This window comes from Parus major, chromosome 19 (genome assembly GCF_001522545.3).
Source record: "Parus major isolate Abel chromosome 19, Parus_major1.1, whole genome shotgun sequence".
Classification (NCBI taxonomy): Eukaryota; Metazoa; Chordata; class Aves; order Passeriformes; family Paridae; genus Parus; species Parus major.
Window position 1 is genome coordinate 918,501 of NC_031787.1, and position 17,627 is coordinate 936,127.

General features: G+C 47.7%; 1 protein-coding gene and 1 long non-coding RNA gene across 2 annotated transcripts in view; both read right to left on the minus strand.

Annotated features, from left to right (window-relative positions):
• Nucleotides 1–13,776, minus strand: part of LOC117245299 — a 20,267-nt gene extending 6,491 nt beyond the window's left edge. The window contains exon 1 of the long non-coding RNA XR_004499876.1: nt 13,544–13,776. This is a non-coding gene — a long non-coding RNA (uncharacterized LOC117245299). The remainder of the gene's footprint in view (nt 1–13,543) is intronic.
• AUTS2 (activator of transcription and developmental regulator AUTS2) overlaps nt 1–17,627 on the minus strand; it is a 668,592-nt gene that overhangs the window by 38,472 nt on the left and 612,493 nt on the right. The window contains exon 6 of the mRNA XM_033519007.1: nt 17,542–17,590. Coding sequence (XP_033374898.1) covers nt 17,542–17,590 — 49 coding nt within the window. The remainder of the gene's footprint in view (nt 1–17,541; nt 17,591–17,627) is intronic.

The following is a 17,627-nucleotide window of genomic DNA, read 5'->3' on the forward strand; positions in this document are numbered from 1 at the left end:
CCCCATCCCCATCTCCAATCCCATCCCCATCCCATCCCCACTCCAGGGGAGGTGGCAGCCAGGGGCTCCCAGGGCTCCCAGGCACTGCAGAACCATCAGAAATCTGTGCTTGGGGAATGGGCTGGAGCAGGAAAAGGGCCATGGGCTGCTTTGGGATCCCCAGTGCTGCTGCAGACTCCAGGAGAATCCCTTCTCCAGCTCCTCAGCCCCAGAGTGACCGAGCAGAGGACACGCCACCACTGCAGCAGCAGAAGGAAATGAGAAAGATCTGGAAGGTGGATGTGTCCTGAGCCTCTGCAATGCCTTCCTGGAGGAGGATTTAACTCCTCTGGGCAGCCCCAGGGATGAATCCCAGCCAGGACAGAACCACAGCAACACCTGGCTCACCAGGACACTTCCAGAGTGGGCCTCCTAGCCCAGAGCAGCTACTGATCACTAAAACTCATTAAAAACATCTTGACAAACCTTGCCAGTATGGCCAGAACTGAAATGAGTTTCAGCAGCTCCTCTCTTGGGGGGGGAGTTAGCAATCGAGTCCAAGCCTGAACAAGACCTTAACAAGAGCTAAAGAGCAGAGGAATTCCAACCCTGCCTCTCATATGCTTCTTGGAAATCCATTTCATAGATAACTAAAAGGCAGATAAATAATAGAAAAGGATCTGCACTAAGTAGATCATTTGTTTTCAGGGATGTAATGGCAAATGCTGAATTTCTTTTTCATCTTGCCTTGAGTTGCAGCAAACTGTCACTCTTACATGGGCAGCAAGGGAAAAACATACTTATTATTAGAAAACAATCACTGTCAGATCTGATAACAATCTGACATTAACAACTGTGGGGATTCTGCTGCCAAAGATGTCTTGTGTTATTTAGAAAACAAAAAAGAAAAAAAAATCCTGAGGGGGGAAAGCACACAAACAAATAATTGTTTCACATCCTATTAATAAACCTCTACAGCTCATGACTCCCTCAGAAAATGCTTATGCTCCTCCTATCACCTTCCAGAGCAAGTTACCAAATGACATTTAATGCTCCTGAGGTTAAAAAAACCCCAATCACAATTGTCCTAGAACCTGCCACGAACACAGGGGTGCTGTTTTTATCCAGCCATTCTACACTGGGACATGACCTCCTTTTTGCAGTGGCTTCCCACAGCCAAGGCTGGGAGGATTTACTCCCTCCTTTATTTTTCCAGTCTTAATCCCTGTTTGCAGCAGGAGCTCCAACCACAGCAGCATTCACACAGCCAGCCACATTACAGAGGTCCCCATCAGCTCTGAGGTGACTCCAGCTGGGTACAAAACTCCCCACTTGGCTTCTGACTTCCAGCTTCCACCAGTGATGGGTCTGACAAGCCACTGACCCCATCCAAACCCAGCTAAAGCCTTTGGACACCAAATATTTTGGCTGTACATTCTGAGGGTGCACCTGAGTGGACCCCAGTGTGCACAGGCAGTAACAGCATTAAGTGAGTGGTAAAATGCCAGAGGGTTTTTGAGTTCCACCAAAGGCTGTGTGATTGTTTGACTTCTCCACAACAGGTCAGGAAGTCACTAAAAATAAATTCAAACCTCATCACAGCATTGAAAGGGCCAGAAAACCATGTGCATATCCAGATGCATCTAAATGGGTGAAGTAACAATCTAGATGGTTGAAATAAAGGAAGAATGTATTTCATTTTAGTTTTTACATGGATATTGAAGGACTCAACCACGGCGGGCACTGCAGCTGCTGAAGTTCCTGTATTCACTGAAGTTCCTGTGTCCACTGCTCATGTTGAATTCAATCCCTCTCAGTTGTTGGGGTTTTTTTACACAGTGTGTACTGTAGTTTCTCACTGAGTTTGTATCTGTTCTTAGATTTTACAGCAAAAGGCTTTTTTAGCCAATTCAGGTTCTGTGTGTGCAGACAAAGTGGGGATTTGAGTGGGGTGTGTGGAAAGATTCTTCACAAAACACTCTCCCATCTGAAAATAAAGTTTTGTTTCTCCACTGCTATTTTCTGGAGTTCAACACAAACCTTTACATCCTGTACAATTCTGCATTACTGCCCTCACCCCTCTGTAGTGACCTCCTGCAAGTTAAACCCCACACTCACAGAAGCCACTCCCAACACTGAAAATGGGATAAAAGCTGCAGCCAGGTCTTAAGCACATGACAGAAATCTCTGTTTTACAGCCCAGGAACCCTCTGCATTGCCATGGCCATTCCCAAACCCAGGAATGGCCAGTACCTGTGTGACAGACACAAGGCATCTCCTGGGTTGCTCCACATTTACACAGAGTGTAAAGTGGATTTAAACCAAGCCACTGCCCAGGACTGGCTGCAAAAGCAGCTCTGCACTCCCAAAGAACCACGAGGAGCCCTCAGCTGAACCCAAGGGGCACAGAACCATGGAATCATGAAAACCTGGAATGGTTTGGGCTGGAGATCATCTCATTCCACCCCTCTGCCACATACTGAACTTCATCTGGCTCCAACCCCCCCAGCAAATACCAAACTTCTCCAGGACAGATCTCGCTGATGGTCCCTGTCCCCTCCATCACTTGTAAAAGACAAATCCCACCAACAGGAGACTCCTTGGCTGGACTTTCCTCCTCCCCCGTGCTCTTCACTGTCCTTGTTTTCTCCTGGTGGCTGAGTCTGGCTTTTCCCTGCAGTGGAGGAGCCCAGAGCTCGTGGAGTGTTTAACCCTGCCAGCCCTGGAGCTGCTGCTGCCCCAGCCCAGCCCTCGTGTGCTCACACTCTGCAGTGATTGCCCCTGCAGGGTGTGCTGGGCTCCCACTCTCCCTGAATCCACTGCAAATCACTGCCAGGTTTAGCTCCATTTGGGCTCTGCCTACCAGGGAAGGGTCACTCACAGACACCACCAGCTCCTCCCTTGTCTCAAAAGATTGTAATTTGTCCATTGCAATTCACATCAGGATGTGATTTGGCAGGTAAGTTAGAGGTCTGGAGGCAATTATTTTTTCTTTCTTTGGAGAAATGGGTTATATTCATTCAGTTATTTCTCAGTTGTTTATTTTAGATGGAGCACAAGGGGGGGAAAAGGGAAAGGAAAACAAGATGGGTTTAGATTTTATGATAGGATTGACACTTGATGTTTTTATATCTTAGCAGGGTTGATTATACTGATATTGCAATCCATGCATCTAATTCTAGCTGAGAGAAAAGGGCTGTAACAGGAGTGTCTCAGCTCTTGCAGCCAGGCATCCACGTGCCAATGAAAACAACAAATCCTCAGGACTCACCCCCATAGAACAGTCACAGTTATTATTAGCCAGTGTAAATCACCTCATTTGTAACAGATGAAATTTCTGCCTTTGACTCTGATGAGTGATGTGCTGCTCTTGGCTTACCAGGAAACACCTTTCTCATAACACTGCTTTCCCTTAGAAACACAGCCAAAAACTACATTTAAATTATACTCAGGTTTTTACAGCAGCACAAGTGACAGGGACCTTCCTGCCCATGAGCTGACCCTGCTCTGACCTCTCTTGCCAAACACACCTCTGATGTTCACTCCACCATCCAGCCCTGCCTGGGTGTTCTCTGGACACAAATTAAAGGGTGAACGTCCAGATCTTAAGGAATAACCTGGACAAAACAGAAAGCATTAAATATGGATGAGTGGCTTTTCCCCACCACAGCCTCCTTGTGCAGCTTTGGTGGACTCTGGTGGAGGTCAGGACAGTTTTCCAGCTGAATTTTTCCAGACTCTGCTATATTACTTCTGTGTTCACTGTTATCTCTCTACCCTGTAAAATATGGTTTTTACATGGCTCAAAGAATAACCACCAGAAGCCTTCCCTTTTCTCCTTTGTACTCACCAGATGGATTTGGGAAAGAATTTCACTGAGAGCCCAGATCTGTCAACAGGTCCCAGGGTGTCACCCTGTGTCCCCCTTTCACAGCATCCCAGAATGGTCTGGGTTGGAAGGGACATTAAATATCATCAATTCCCATCCCCTGCCATGGCAGGGACACCTCCCACTGTCCCAGGAGCTCCAAACCTCATCCAGCCTGGCCTTGGGCACTGCCAGGGACCCAGGGACAGCCCCAGCTGCTCTGGGAACCCTCCCAAAGAACAATTCCTTCCCAATTTTCAGTCTCACTCTACTCTCAGTTACCTTCCTATCAATCACTAAACCCACCCCCAAGCTAATTTCCATTTTAAAAATCAAATTATTAGAAAAGAGTGGTTCCAGAACTCCCATTTACTGGAGCAAGTGATTACTTATTTCAGCAGTTAAAAGAAAAGATGCAGTAAGTTTTATTTTAGCCAATTAATGAAGTTCCACGTGAGTTTCCCATCAGGACCAACCAATTCCACGTGAACACAGCAATGTGCAAAGCTGCCACTGAAACTGTTCAATGAGCCTTGGCCTAGAATAAATTTGCCAGATCAGATCTTTACTTGAAAACTGAATTTTAGGGAACTGCAGCTTTTCTTGCAAATCTTTTCAGGCACCGTGCCCTGTAAAACAGCCAGTGAGATTTCTCTGACATTCCAGTGGAAGCCCAAGTTTTACCAGAGACTGCAAAGATTTAAAGTCACAGCATAATCTCACCTCCAGGTCCTGGGGCTCACTTCCCTTATCAATTAACCTGTCAGCCAACCGTCGGCTCTAATTAATTAAATCCTTTTTTAATGAAAATCATTTGCCTTGAGCAGAGTCTGGCAGCTCCAGAACCACTCTCCAACTGGGGCACATCGCAGCAAACCCCATTAAATACCTGCAGGGAACCCAAACCAGCAGCAGCCTCACACTTTTGCAGACACATACTGTGCTGTGTTTCCATGTCTCTGCTGCCACAAGAGGCTCTTTCCTATAAAAACCTGCCCTTGCTTTTGGCCCTGATGCACCTTTGTTCCAGCTGCCTGCAGAAGTTTTATTTGTGAATCCATCATCCCAGAGCAGAGAGGCTCCCAGACAAAGCCTAACCCCAGAGGGAGTTATACTTTGGGGGAATAGTCAGTGTTTGAGATGGGGCTTTCTCACAATGCACACACAGAACCCTGCTCCAAGAATAAGACTTGAGACTGTTTCCTTTACAAGTCTCTTTTTACACAGTGACAGACTTTGTGTGTTCCATGGCCAGTGAGGCTTCACAGACACACCACACCCCCAATGCCCTGGAAGAGCCAGAGTTTGGAAAGAATTCCCAACACAGCATCCCTGTCATGTCCCAGCTGGGAGGAGATGGGCACAGAGAGCTTTTCTCTGGGTGTACTGCCTTAGAAAAACAGGGATAATCCCTATGCTAATGATCCCCCTGCTCCCCTTGACTTCAAAGGGCCTGGGATCACAGCTGTAATCTTCTGCAAGTGTTAGCAAACAAAATTACAAGTTTTAACTCTACAGGTTCCAACAAATTCCCCTCGCCCTCAGTGCGGCAACAGACTTAAAAATAGATGTAATGAGCAGCTTTGGATCTGCATAAATCCCCTCTGGAGTTCATTAATGATTTCAGTTCTGGCAAGACACCATGTCAAACGAGGGAGCATTATTAAAAACATACATAGATATATGTACCTGAAAGTGCATTCCTGCAGATGCTCAGGGAGAAGAGAGGCTGTGTAATTTTGGTTTACCTTTTAAAGAACATGATTGTAACGGTGTGTAACTCTAAAGCCTTTTGTTCTCAGAACTAATTGCAGCTCTCCAAGGGATGCCTGAATCTGCAATTATTTTTATATTTGAGAAAGTGGGGTTTGAAGATTTACCATGGAATTATGGAGTGGCTGGGGTTGGAAGGGACCTCAAAGCTCATCCATCCCACCCCTGCCATGGCAGGGACACCTCCCCTGTCCCAGGAGCTCCAAACCCATCCAGCCTGGCCTTGGGCACTGCCAGGGATCCAGGGACAGCCCCAGCTCCTGCCCACCCTGCCAGGAACAATTCCTGCCCAAAATCCCATCCAGCCCTGCCCTCTGGCACTGGGAGCCATTCCCTGTGTCCTGTCCCTCCATCCCTTGTCCCCAGTCCCTCTCCAGCTGCCCCAGAGCCCCCTCAGACATGGGAAGGCTGCAATGAGCTCATTCCAGAGCCTCCTCATCACCAACAACCCCAACTCGCAGCCTTTCCTCACAGCAGAGCAGCTCCAGCCCCTGGGGCACCTTCATGGGCTCCTCTGGACTCATCCCAGCCTTTCAAGTCCTGCACTCCAACACCAGCAGCTCCCATCCTGCTGCAGTCTGCTCCTAATCTGCACAATAAACATGAATTATTGCTCTGTACAGCTCCCATTTCACACCAGGGCTGCTGGTGTGTGAAATCCCAGGAATGTGCCTGTTGACAAGGCAAGGTTCAGCACGTCCATCAGCAAACCACCCTCAGGAAATTCGCTCCTGGCTGATGTGTTGTTGTTGCAAGAAGAGAAATCTCAAACACACCGTGTCAGAAAGTATGTGTTGCCTCCACCTCCCATTTACTCCTCAGGGGAAAAGGTAAATAGAGTATAAGCAATTTCTTTCTTTTTTTTAAAAGAAAGAAAAGTCTAAGCTGCCTGAGACATAGGGAAATTATTTACCTTCTGCCTGTCAGAGCAAGCTCTCTGCGTGCTTTTTCCATATTAAAACCACAGCCCAACAGGATGGATTCACTCCATCTACAACGTTTGAGCTGCAGAGAGCAAATGAAAGCCCAGTGATAAACTCCAGGTTTTAAGCAGTGCTTAAGTTCCATGGTTAGCCAAAGGAAAGCAAATAAAACCTAAACATTCAAATGGAGACTTCTAAAGTCTGTTTATCATTTCCTGAAGAATCAGCTCAAAGACAGAATCCTATTTGCTGCCTCCTGTTTGCATTTGGAAATTACTTTATCCATAATATGTTTACTAAAATAAGCAACATGAACACATAAATTCTGAAAGCAGGCTTTTACCCACAAACTGACCCTTCAGACCTGAGCTTTGAAGTTTCCATTGCTGCCCTGTTTTTTTTGGCCACTCCTCGTTCTGACTGCTAGCAGCGGAAGAATCATAAAACACTGCAGAAAAATGCCACAGATTCTTTGCCAAAACAAGTAATGTCCCCCTGTAGTATCTTTGTGAATCACTTCCAGTAACATCACAGTGCTGCTTCTCCCTCTTCCCCAAGCTCTGCCTGCCTGAGCACACAACCACTGGAGCTGGAACATCCTCCTTCCCCTGCTCGGCTGCTGGTACCACACTGGGACTGACCTGCCTGAAAATCCCAACTTTCTACTTGCTCACAGGCACAAGAAAGGAGTTAAAACATGCTAAAAAAGGAGCAATTCCAGGAAATGTCAGATTACAGTGTCTCACACACTTGGGAATGCACCCATTTTGTTTTATCCACCGAAACAGGGTTAGCAACATCAGCTGCTCAGAGAGCCCCGAAAGGTTTGGGTTGGAAGGAACCTTGAAGCTCATCCAGTGCCACCCTGCCATGGGCAGGGACACTTTCCCCTGTCCCAGGTGCTGGCACAGCCCAGCTGGCCAAGGGGCTGCAGGACAGTGACTGCTCCAAAGGGAATGTCCTGCTGGCCACCCCTCACTTTTGGGGACCCTGGCACCCTCTGCCTGCTCAGGACACCTTAACACACCCCAAAGAGCTTTCATTGCTTGTGTGTAAAGTGCCAGAGCAAACAAAACCATCAGCAGAGAAAAGTTACCAGCTAATCTCACTTTTAAGTATGCACAGCAATGAACTTTAAATTAATTATAATATCAGACTGAAAGGCGAAGATGGATCACATCTTGTCACACCCAGAGATCCCCTAAGGTGACAACATGTGAATGCCACTGTTCTGTAATTCTTATTTCTTCAAATGCCTTTGCTCTGGGTTGCCAGCCCTTTAGCTCCAGGAAGATGGCAATGGCAATCAGCCCTGTGCTGGTGAGGAGATGCCACCCAGAGCTGTCCCCTGTGTCCCAGCACTCCCTGGAGCGTGGTGCTGCTGTCACCAGGGGCTGTGCACACAGCAGCTCACTGTGCTTAGCGCTTGCTTCACCCAATTATTTGTTTGTCACTGGGAGACCTGTGTGTGGAGCAGGTATTGTCAAGTTATTTTTGGCCCTGATACAGTGGCAAAACATAATGAGGCCTTGAGGTGAACGAGCACCTTGGCAACAAGGCACGAAGCTGATGTGCTGTTGAAAGGCTGGAGAGCAATTAGGTTATTTGAGTAAGAGGAGATGCTGGACAGGGCATGTGAAGACAGAGAAAACAAGCTGAAGTATTAAAACACCAACCCCCTCCTTCAAGTTGTCAGCTATTTAAGCAAGGTGTTAATTTACTGCAGGCTGGATTGTCGACAAACTCCATTTTTTTATTAATTCCAAAGATGCACAGACTTGTCCCACACGCACACATTGCCCAGCCCTTTCCAGACAAGTGCAGCAGCTTGCCAGGAGATTGTTATCACCATTTAATTGTATTACAGTGATTCCCACAAGTCCTGGCCCTGGGCCTGCTGTGCAGAGTGAGGGGCTGTGCAAACAGGGCCAGAGGTGGTCTGTGCACTGATAACTTCAGCTGCTCAAGGATAAACTGGGTTATAATGAGCTGTTAGCTCAAGAACCACAGCTTCAAAGTGACTCTGCCTTAAATGAGTCTGATGCAGCCATGGGATTTCTCTTGGGGTGGGGAAAGAGGCTGAATGAACCTGGTGCTCCAGGATTGCTCCTGAGCATGTTCTCATCCCTGAATGTGTTCACAGGACCTGGCACAACCTTTCCACACTGCTCCTTCCAAAACCCTGCCTGCTTTCCTTGTTCCCACCCACATGGTCAATCATTCCCAGGTCCCAAAGGCTCTGGAGGTTGTCTGTTCATACAGCAACAATCCTCACCTTCAAATCAACACCCGCTTGACTGGAGTGAGAAACACAAGGCTGAACTTCTGGCAATGAATGAAGAGCAGAATCAAGTCCAAGATCATTCCTCTGCCTCTCCTGGTGAAGAGGTGAGCCCAGGAGTTCACCCCATTTCTCCCACATGAAAACTATGTAAGAGCTGCTTGGACCTCAGCAAGATCATCAGGAGAAGCTGAAGAAGCTCTCCTAGATGCAATCAGATGGAAGAGGAAAGATTCCAGCTGTTCTCTCCCCGAGAGTGTCAGAAACTCAGCATCAGACTTTCCATCTACCACAGCCTCAAGTGTCTCCCTGCCTCCCTAACCAAAACACCTGAGGAATAACAGCCTTGGGAGAGCAATTCCCTTAATGACAACAACCTCTGTGCTCCCCCAGGCTGTCAGGAGAGCTGGTATTTTAGTCCCAAAGCTGTCCCACCCCTGAGGTTGAGCTCCTGGCACAGCTCCCCACCCCTCCCCAGGGGCAGCAGGTCCTGCCTGGCACTGAAAAACTGCCAAAGTCAGATTTTAATAATCATTTATCTCAGCAACACAGGCAAGAAGAAAAGAAAGAAAACCCAACATTTACTATCACAGGACAGAACAAAGTGGTGCTGAGGTCCCCAGGCTGCTCCCACACCTGCTGAAAGCTGCACAGGCCCCAGGAATACAGCCCCAGCAATAAACCCAGCAAAAACAAGGCCTTGCTCATCTGCTTTTCATTTTTAAATGCTGCTTCTCTTAACAAATGAAGTTTCAGTGCTTATGGGACCAACAACCCAGTAAATGAGCTAAGTATTTATTTGTGGCTTTATTATTGGCAGACCCATTTCCATGGAGTGGTTTTTCCTCAGGACTTGCCCTGCAGCAGCTGTTTTCTATTACCAGCCACTCCAATCCCCAAAAGTGCCCACAGACCTGGAGGATTTGGGAGCTACAGCAGCACCTTCACCTCTCCCCAGGTTCTTCCCCATCTCCCTCTCCCAAGGCTGGGCTGGCCCAGCTGTCCCAGCTCTGCAGAGCCCCCCAGACCCCACAGTGTTTGTGGAACCCCATGAGTGGGACCTGCTGGGGACAGGGACAAAAAAAGGGGCTTGAGTCCCCCTCATTCACCAACATCCCGCAGGGATGGGGAAAAAAGGAAATCTCAGTGATCCTGGGAGGCTGAGAGTCCCCAGGATGTCCCAGGATTTGTTCCTGTGGCTCAGAGTCCCCAGGATGTCCCAGGATTTGTTCCTGTGGCTGAGGGTCCCCAGGATGTCCCAGGATTTGTTCCTGTGGCTGAGAGTCCCCAGGATGTCCCAGGATTTGTTCCTGTGGCTGAGAGTCCCCAGGATGTCCCAGGATTTGTTCCTGTGGCTCAGAGTCCCCAGGATGTCCCAGGATTTGTTCCTGTGGCTCTCATCCAGAGGAGCACTCAGGGAAATCCTGGCTGTTAACAAGTGTTTGAAGGCAGTGGAGCAAGGCAGCACAACACTGAGCTGAAGCCTAAACAAGGACAAATCAGCATCTGTTTGCTCTCCCCCTGAGCCCAGAAATGCTCTCTCACAACCCCCTCCTTCTCCTCATAAACAGGCCCTGCCTTTTCCTTTGGATAATCTGTGCTGAGCCCTGAGAAAGCTAAAAATTCACCAGATTAAAATTTCATCCTTCACAAAGTCTCCTTTGCCACCAGAAGGAACGTGGCAGCTCTCACTGGGAAGCTTGATTTCAGCTTTTCTGCCTACTCAGACAAATATTATTGCACTCAGGTCATACACTGAAGAGTTTCTTCACGTGTTCAGACTCTGTTTTTCTAGGAAATAAAAAAAAAAAGCTGAGATTTTGGAAAGCAACAGTGAGATCTGCCTGTGGTTCTCAGCTCCTATTCCCACACTTCAGAAAACAACGACTAATTCATAGAACTTGATGGGCTTTTGTGGGCAGTCTGCATGATAAAATAACATCTGACTTTGTGGGACTGTTTTGTGTAGAGAAACATTTAAAAAATGCCAGGGTGGTGATTAATCATGGAATGGTTTGGGTTGGAAGGGACCTTAAGGCTCATCTCATTCCAGCCCTTGCTGTAGACAGAGACACTTCCACCAGACCTGGCTGTTCCAAACCCTGCCCAACCTTTCTGAAAGCAAAAGGTATCCTTGTTTGGGTTCCAGTTGAGAACTGGGAGGGAAAAAAAGCCTTTTTGCTTTGGTTTTAAGCACCTTTTAAGACTTTATTAAAAAAAAAAAACCAAAAAACAAAAAGGGAAAAAACCCCAACAATTCCTGTAGACATCCCTGAAAAACTCCCACTGACATCCAGAGTGTCAAAACTGTGGGGTGGGGGAGATTTTGGGGTGCTTTTCCTTTTCAAAATGACAGAAGCTGTGTGACAGCCCCTGCTGAGGCTGTGCCATTGTGGCCAGTGGGAGGGGGCAGCAGATCCCAGGGAGGAGGGCTGGGGAGGGGAGGGATGCTGGCAGAGCTGGGTGTTTGTTGGCAATTTGGGGACCCCAGAACCACACCCTGAGCATCCTGCACAGCTCTCCTGACTCCAAACCACCTTGGCAGAGAGGCTGGTGCTGCAGCTTGGCTGGTGGCTGGGAATCACCCATTTCTCTCTAGGTAAAGTTAACTTTTGGTCCATCCCTTCTCTTTTTTTTATTTTATTTCTGAGCCACACAGGGCACAGGGGCCCCCACAACACTCCCTGGTGCCATGGAGGCACCGCTGCTCCCCTCCAGGGCTGGGGGTGATGCTGGCAGCTTCAGGGAACACCCTGGGCCATGTTCCCTCTCTCAGGCTGGCTCCTGGCTGCTCCCACCAGGAGAGAGCCCTGTGCTCCCCTGGCAGCCCAGGAGGAGCTGTGGAACCAGAGCCCATCCTGAACCAACCCCAAATGACAAATCCAGGAAGGAGCTCAAGCTGTCCTGAGCTACCTGCAAGCACAGAGCCATTGTGTGCTGTCCTTGGCCTAAGCCCTGGGTTAAACCTGGGTTAAACCTGGGTTAAACCTGGGTTAAACCTGGGTTAAACCTGGGTTAAACCTGGGTTAAACCCACTGCCAGGCTGAGCCTGGAGTGGCTCTGCTCAGGTGACACCTGATGGAAACACAGCCCCTCTGCTGTGACACTCTGTGCTCTCCCACTGGAAATAAAACGTGTTTGATAAGATAACAACGCCTGCCAAAGCACACTGAAGCTATGTGAGGGAGAGAACAGGAGGGGGGAAAAAAAATCTTGTATAAGCAGCAAAACAATACAGCTTTATCTAATCTCAGCAACTTATTGCTGCTTGTCTGCCTGTGTGTGTTTTACTGACAAAATAAAATAAATTGAATCAGCTCACACACGATAACATGCTCTTTCCTACCTCATACTAATTGCTTGGCTAATTGATGTTTGTTGAACTTTCTCCATTTCATTGAGTGATTAGGTACAAAGCTAACAGTTGACATCTGTAGGCGCTTAACTGGCGTCTGTAATTACTGTTAATGTTAAATAATTGTTAGTTAATTGGAGTGGTAACTGACTGAATGGAATCCAGATTGTGAAGCAAAAAGAGACCTAGTTAAATAAACATCCATTTTCAGAGAAAGTAACATTTTATTCCAAGGGAGAGACTAAAGCAGGCCAGCCAGGGGAGGTCTGCAGGATGCTCTGCTCACCAAATCTCACAGCAGCCCCCAGCCTGGCCTCCCCCAGCCACAGGCAAGGCAACATCTCTGGCACCAAAACACTCCTACCCCAAGAACATTTCCACCTTCTTTTGAACCAATTTTACAGCCCAACACTGATGTCTTTTCTGAGAAAATCAAATATAGGCTAATCTACAAAACAAATATTCCCTCCATATGAGATACAATTGTGTTGGCAAATATTGTCATTTCGCTCCCTAGCCTGGAATAGCTTGACTTTGCAAAAATCCACAGCCTGAAATGAACTCTTGGGGGCATGTGATCCCCAAATGACCACAAAGGGAACTTGATCCCAGCCCAAAGGGGCAGGGATGCCCAGAGCAACACCTCCAACTTCTCCCTCTGTGCTTTGGGCAGGAAAAGCCTTCAGGTGCCTGGACCATGCTGGCCACTTTCTGCTTTTGTTTTGAATTACTAACTTGTAAAGTTACTGCTTTGACAGGCTCCTGTTTCTAAGTTTAACAACTCAAGAATCTGAAATTTTTGGAAGAGGCTACCTCAGACTCTGGGTACATCCCTCTGGGCACATCCCAATATCCACTGACCTTCTCCTGAAGCTACAGAACAGCCCTGGCACCCCACAGCCCAGCCAGGAAACCAGCAGCACCCAGAGAAGGGCATGGAAAGGAGCAGGACAGGAGAGGGGTGCTTTGTGCTTAGGAGAGGCACAAACACACAAACACAAAATTGTTAAGAACTAATTCCTTGCTCAGATGAAGACTCCCTGGCACAGGAAGGGCTGCCTCGCTCTTTTGTGCAGCAGAACAAAGCACATCTCAAGACATTTATCCACCTTTTTCTCTGCTTCACTCAGAAGTCAGCAGTGAAGTGACCCAGATGTTCTCATCTAACTCAGGGGTACCAGAAACCCAGGCTCTCCAAACCCACAGCTTCTCCCAGTGCTCAGCCTCTCCCTAATGACACACTCAACCTCCCCATGGACAATACTGAAAATGCATTTGGAGCCCACAGAACACCAGCAAACCTGTGACCCACAGCCACCAGGGACACCTCTCAAAGCCAGCAAGTGAGGAGACACCGCTGTCACCTGTGGGGTGGAGCTGCCCCAAAGGCAGACAGCTGGCATGGTTCAGCAGGGGGGAAAGAGGAATTTTTGTGAGAAGAGGCAGCAGGGAGCAACCACCCCAAAAACTGCAGGCGAGGCTGAGAACACACCCCAAGTGAGTGAGGATGTTCTGTGGATTCCTGCAGAGCCTGCAAAGGAGGGAGGCAGCGCTGGCAGAGCCCTGGCAGTGCCCTGGCAGTGCCCTGGCAGAGCCCTGGCAGAGCCCTGGCAGGGTCCTGGCAGTGCCCTGGCAGGGTCCTGGCAGTGCCCTGGCAGTGCCCTGGCAGTGCCCTGGCAGAGCCCTGGCAGAGCCCTGGCAGGGTCCTGGCAGAGCCCTGGCAGGGTCCTGGCAGGGTCCTGGCAGGGTCCTGGCAGGGTCCTGGCAGTCTCCTGGCACAGCCCTGGCAGAGCCCTGGCAGTGCCCTGGCACACTGACCATGTCACCACTGCTGCCTGCAGAGCTGGATCCACTCCCATGCAGCTCCAGATGCCGTGTGGAGCTCACTGGAGAGCGAGAGACCTCTCCACAGCCAAGGATCTCCTGCGAAGGGACCAGCAGGGAAGGAATTGCCAGCTTTAACTCCCTGCTTGTTTACAGAAACAGATGTTGTAGAGCATCCTCAAGAAATGCTTCACCTCAGAAGCCACGGGGAGAAACAACAACGTGCCTGTTTTTTCTAGGGCAGGATATTGCTGTAGAACCACCTAAAAAGCCAGGGCTTGATCTGACTGGTATTTCAGACCCGTGAAGCCTCGTAACCCACATGCCTTGATCTGCCTCCAGCTGAGAGTGTAAATATTTCCCTGACAGCTGGTGGTGCCACGCAGCAGAAGGATTCATAAAGTTTACATGAACATCCTGTAAACAATTTGAACATAAAAAGCTCTAACAGCCCAATTGTGCTTCTGATCAAAGGCAAACTTCAATATACAGCACAAATGAAAACTTCACCACTTTGGGACTCATTTCTCCCTTCAGGAAAAGCTGTTTTCCAGGGGTATGTAGGAGGGAGTTAACATAAATGAACCACACAGTTGTAGTAGGAGCTGCCTGCTCTGCAGCTTCAGATGTGTGCATTTAAATTATTGAGAGATAATGGGATTTAATTGTGGTGAGAAGTCACGTTACAAAAATTCGTGCAGAAACCTTGTACTTTGGCTGGGATCAATGGTGCTGAGGTGAAACTCTGAGGGTGTGGGGCAGCTCTTCCAGAGAGGGTTGGGAGGGATCTCACTTGGCTCTGGATGTTTTAAATTGTTAGTGTTTCTGGGGAAGGGACATTGCACATCCACACTAATCCATCACTCCTTGAGCCTGAGCACATCTTAAGCCTTGAAGTCCACAACGAAATGACAGAAAGGGGACAAAATGTATATATGAGATATAAAACACTTCAGGATTTGTACCTGCTCTGTAAATACACTACTTCTGTATTTCCTGCTACTTCAGTTATGAATAATAGTAAAAAGATTTTAGAAAAGGCATAAAGAACCCAAGCAGTGCGTGAGACAGGGGTGGCTGTGGGACACCCGAGAGGACTCAGAGGGCTGGACACTGTCAGCCTGCCCAGCCCTCCCAGCCTGGAAGGTTCCATCATGATTTACCCAATGCAAATCTGACCTTTCTTACCAGTGACTTTTATTGCTTTTGGCAAAAGCAGCCGTGGACAACGCAGTGGGGAAGAGCTGGCTTGGAAGAGAACGGCCTGAGCTGCAGAGAGGGAACTTGAACTGGGAATTTATCAAACTGACAGCCCCCAGGCACCTGGAGCTCCCCAGGGCCAGCACTCAGAGCAAGAACAGCCCCCCAGCCCCGGCAGAGAGCCCAGCACCTGCCTGCCAGCAATTCCTGACATTATCTCCAAACAGGGGAGCTTTTCTGAGCTTCTTTTCCTGAGATTTTGTAGTCTGAATGCTAATCCCTTTGACAAAACTGTCCCCAGTGCTTTTTCCGTTCTCTTTCCCCTTAATCTCTTTCTCCCAGTGGAAAAAAAATAAAAAAAGAGGGTAAGGGGAAAAAAAAAAAAAAAAGAAAATACCAGCCAGCCTAGTTTGGCAGCACCTGGATTTGCATTGATTCCTCCCTTGTCATTCATGTTACCAACAGGAATTAGCATATGGCTTTAAGGGGAAACTCAGGAGGAGAAAAGAAAGATGCCATTTTGATGGAAATAAGGGGCAAAGGAATAATCTACCATCAACTAAAAAGCTTATTTGTGTACGGTTTCCCAAGCAAAGCTTCAAAAAGCCCATGTTGATTTTAGGCTACACAAAGAAAGCCTAATCCTTTCAAGGGAACTAAATCACCAAAGAAAAGTACCTCTGAAGAAAAGGCTCCCTGTCAAGCATGGGTATTCACATCCAAAGGGATGCCACGAATCAAGCCCCGTAAGTAAACAGCAATAAGAATGTGGGAAATGTGTTTGAGTCAAAAAAGAAAAGCAAAGAAGAGGAAGAGGGGCCTACTCTTCATCAGTCACCTCACCCTGGTTACAGTCCTGCACCAGGAATGTGGGGCTGCTCCTGCCCAGCCCCAAGAAAGGGCTGCTCAAATGCCAAAGCCTTTTACAGCAAATTAGCAAAATAAAGATGCAGTCACATGTAGTTTGGGGGCCTGGGGTCACTCCAGACACGAAGCTCTTCCCTTCTAATGGCTGTGCCACCTACTCTCAGTCTCCAGAAGGGCCTGGGGAACCTGTAAATGCCATTAATCACAAAGGATAAATCAGCTTGCCAAGTGAGATAACCTGGTTAGACCACAGAAATAATCCAGACTGTACTTCCAGAGGATGCTAATACACGAAAAACAGGACTACAGATCCGTAATGCAATTAAATCCAGGTATAATTCAATATGCAGCAGAAGCCTTCAGAAGCAGCAGTGGGTCAGCATGGGAATTCCAAAGGTAACGGGGTCACATTCTGTCCCCAGTTAAACCACCACAGCTTGGTGGAATTGCAAAGCACAGAGAAGCACTGGAGTGACTCGCTGGAGTCAGGAACCAAACCCAGGGAGAAGCACACAGGGCAAATACTGAGAGAATCCACACCTGGCAAACAAAACACAGCCCAGTTTCAAACCAGTCCAATCTGCCTCTCCTAACTCAGACTGACTCCAGTGCTCCAAACCCCATGGGACAAAACCCCGGCTTTGCAGGCAGGAGCTCACCCCTTCCCAGGCACTTCCCACACGCAGGGCACTGGGGTAAAAACCAGGAAAAAAAAATATTTCAAGGCTTTGAATTACACTTGTTTGTGAAACCCATGCCTGGGGCTGCTCCCTACACCCTCCTTGCAAAAACAGCAAGCAGATCAAAAAGGAGGATTCCACCCAAAGGATTCCCCCAAAGCCTTTCAGGGCTCTGCAGGCCCAGCACGGCAGCTCACGGCGCTGAGTGAGCCTTCCCTTCATGCACTGTTATATCATTAGCCACTCTGTCTTTGGATTGCTGTTTGGAAGAAATTAATGGGATACTGAATATTTAAATGTGGCCCTCTCTATCATTTATTAACTCTACAGAAGAGTAAGCCATGGTTTATGACTATTATCCTGTGAATACTAAACGTTGGCTGGTTATTACTGTCAGCAGTGCAAATTGGCTATTCATAATTCCACGTCTATCACGGAGCTGATGAGTAACAATCAAGTTAAAACATTTTGAAAACTCTTACAGTTATTTAAATGAGCTTAAATTAAAGCCATTTGTAAAATAAACTATTCCTTAATATTGTTATTTAAATTAATTCTGACCTGGCAGGCAATGCATTATTTAAAGCCTATATTTTATATTAAGCAAAGCAATTACCAAGCATACAGAACACGTCTGAAACCCAGAGAAACATAAAAAGCACTAACAAGCTGATTGCGACATTTCTGCAAGACAAGTCACATTTCATCTCCCATTGAAATTGGCATGAAAAGAAACGTGAGGGGGAAAAAAAGGAAAATAAATCTGTTTGGGATGTGAATTGCAGCCTTACCTTTATTTGTGACAGCGTTGAACAGTTTCTCAGAGCTGGCATCAGATGCCTGAAAGACCAATAAAAAAAAAAAAAAAAAAAAAAAA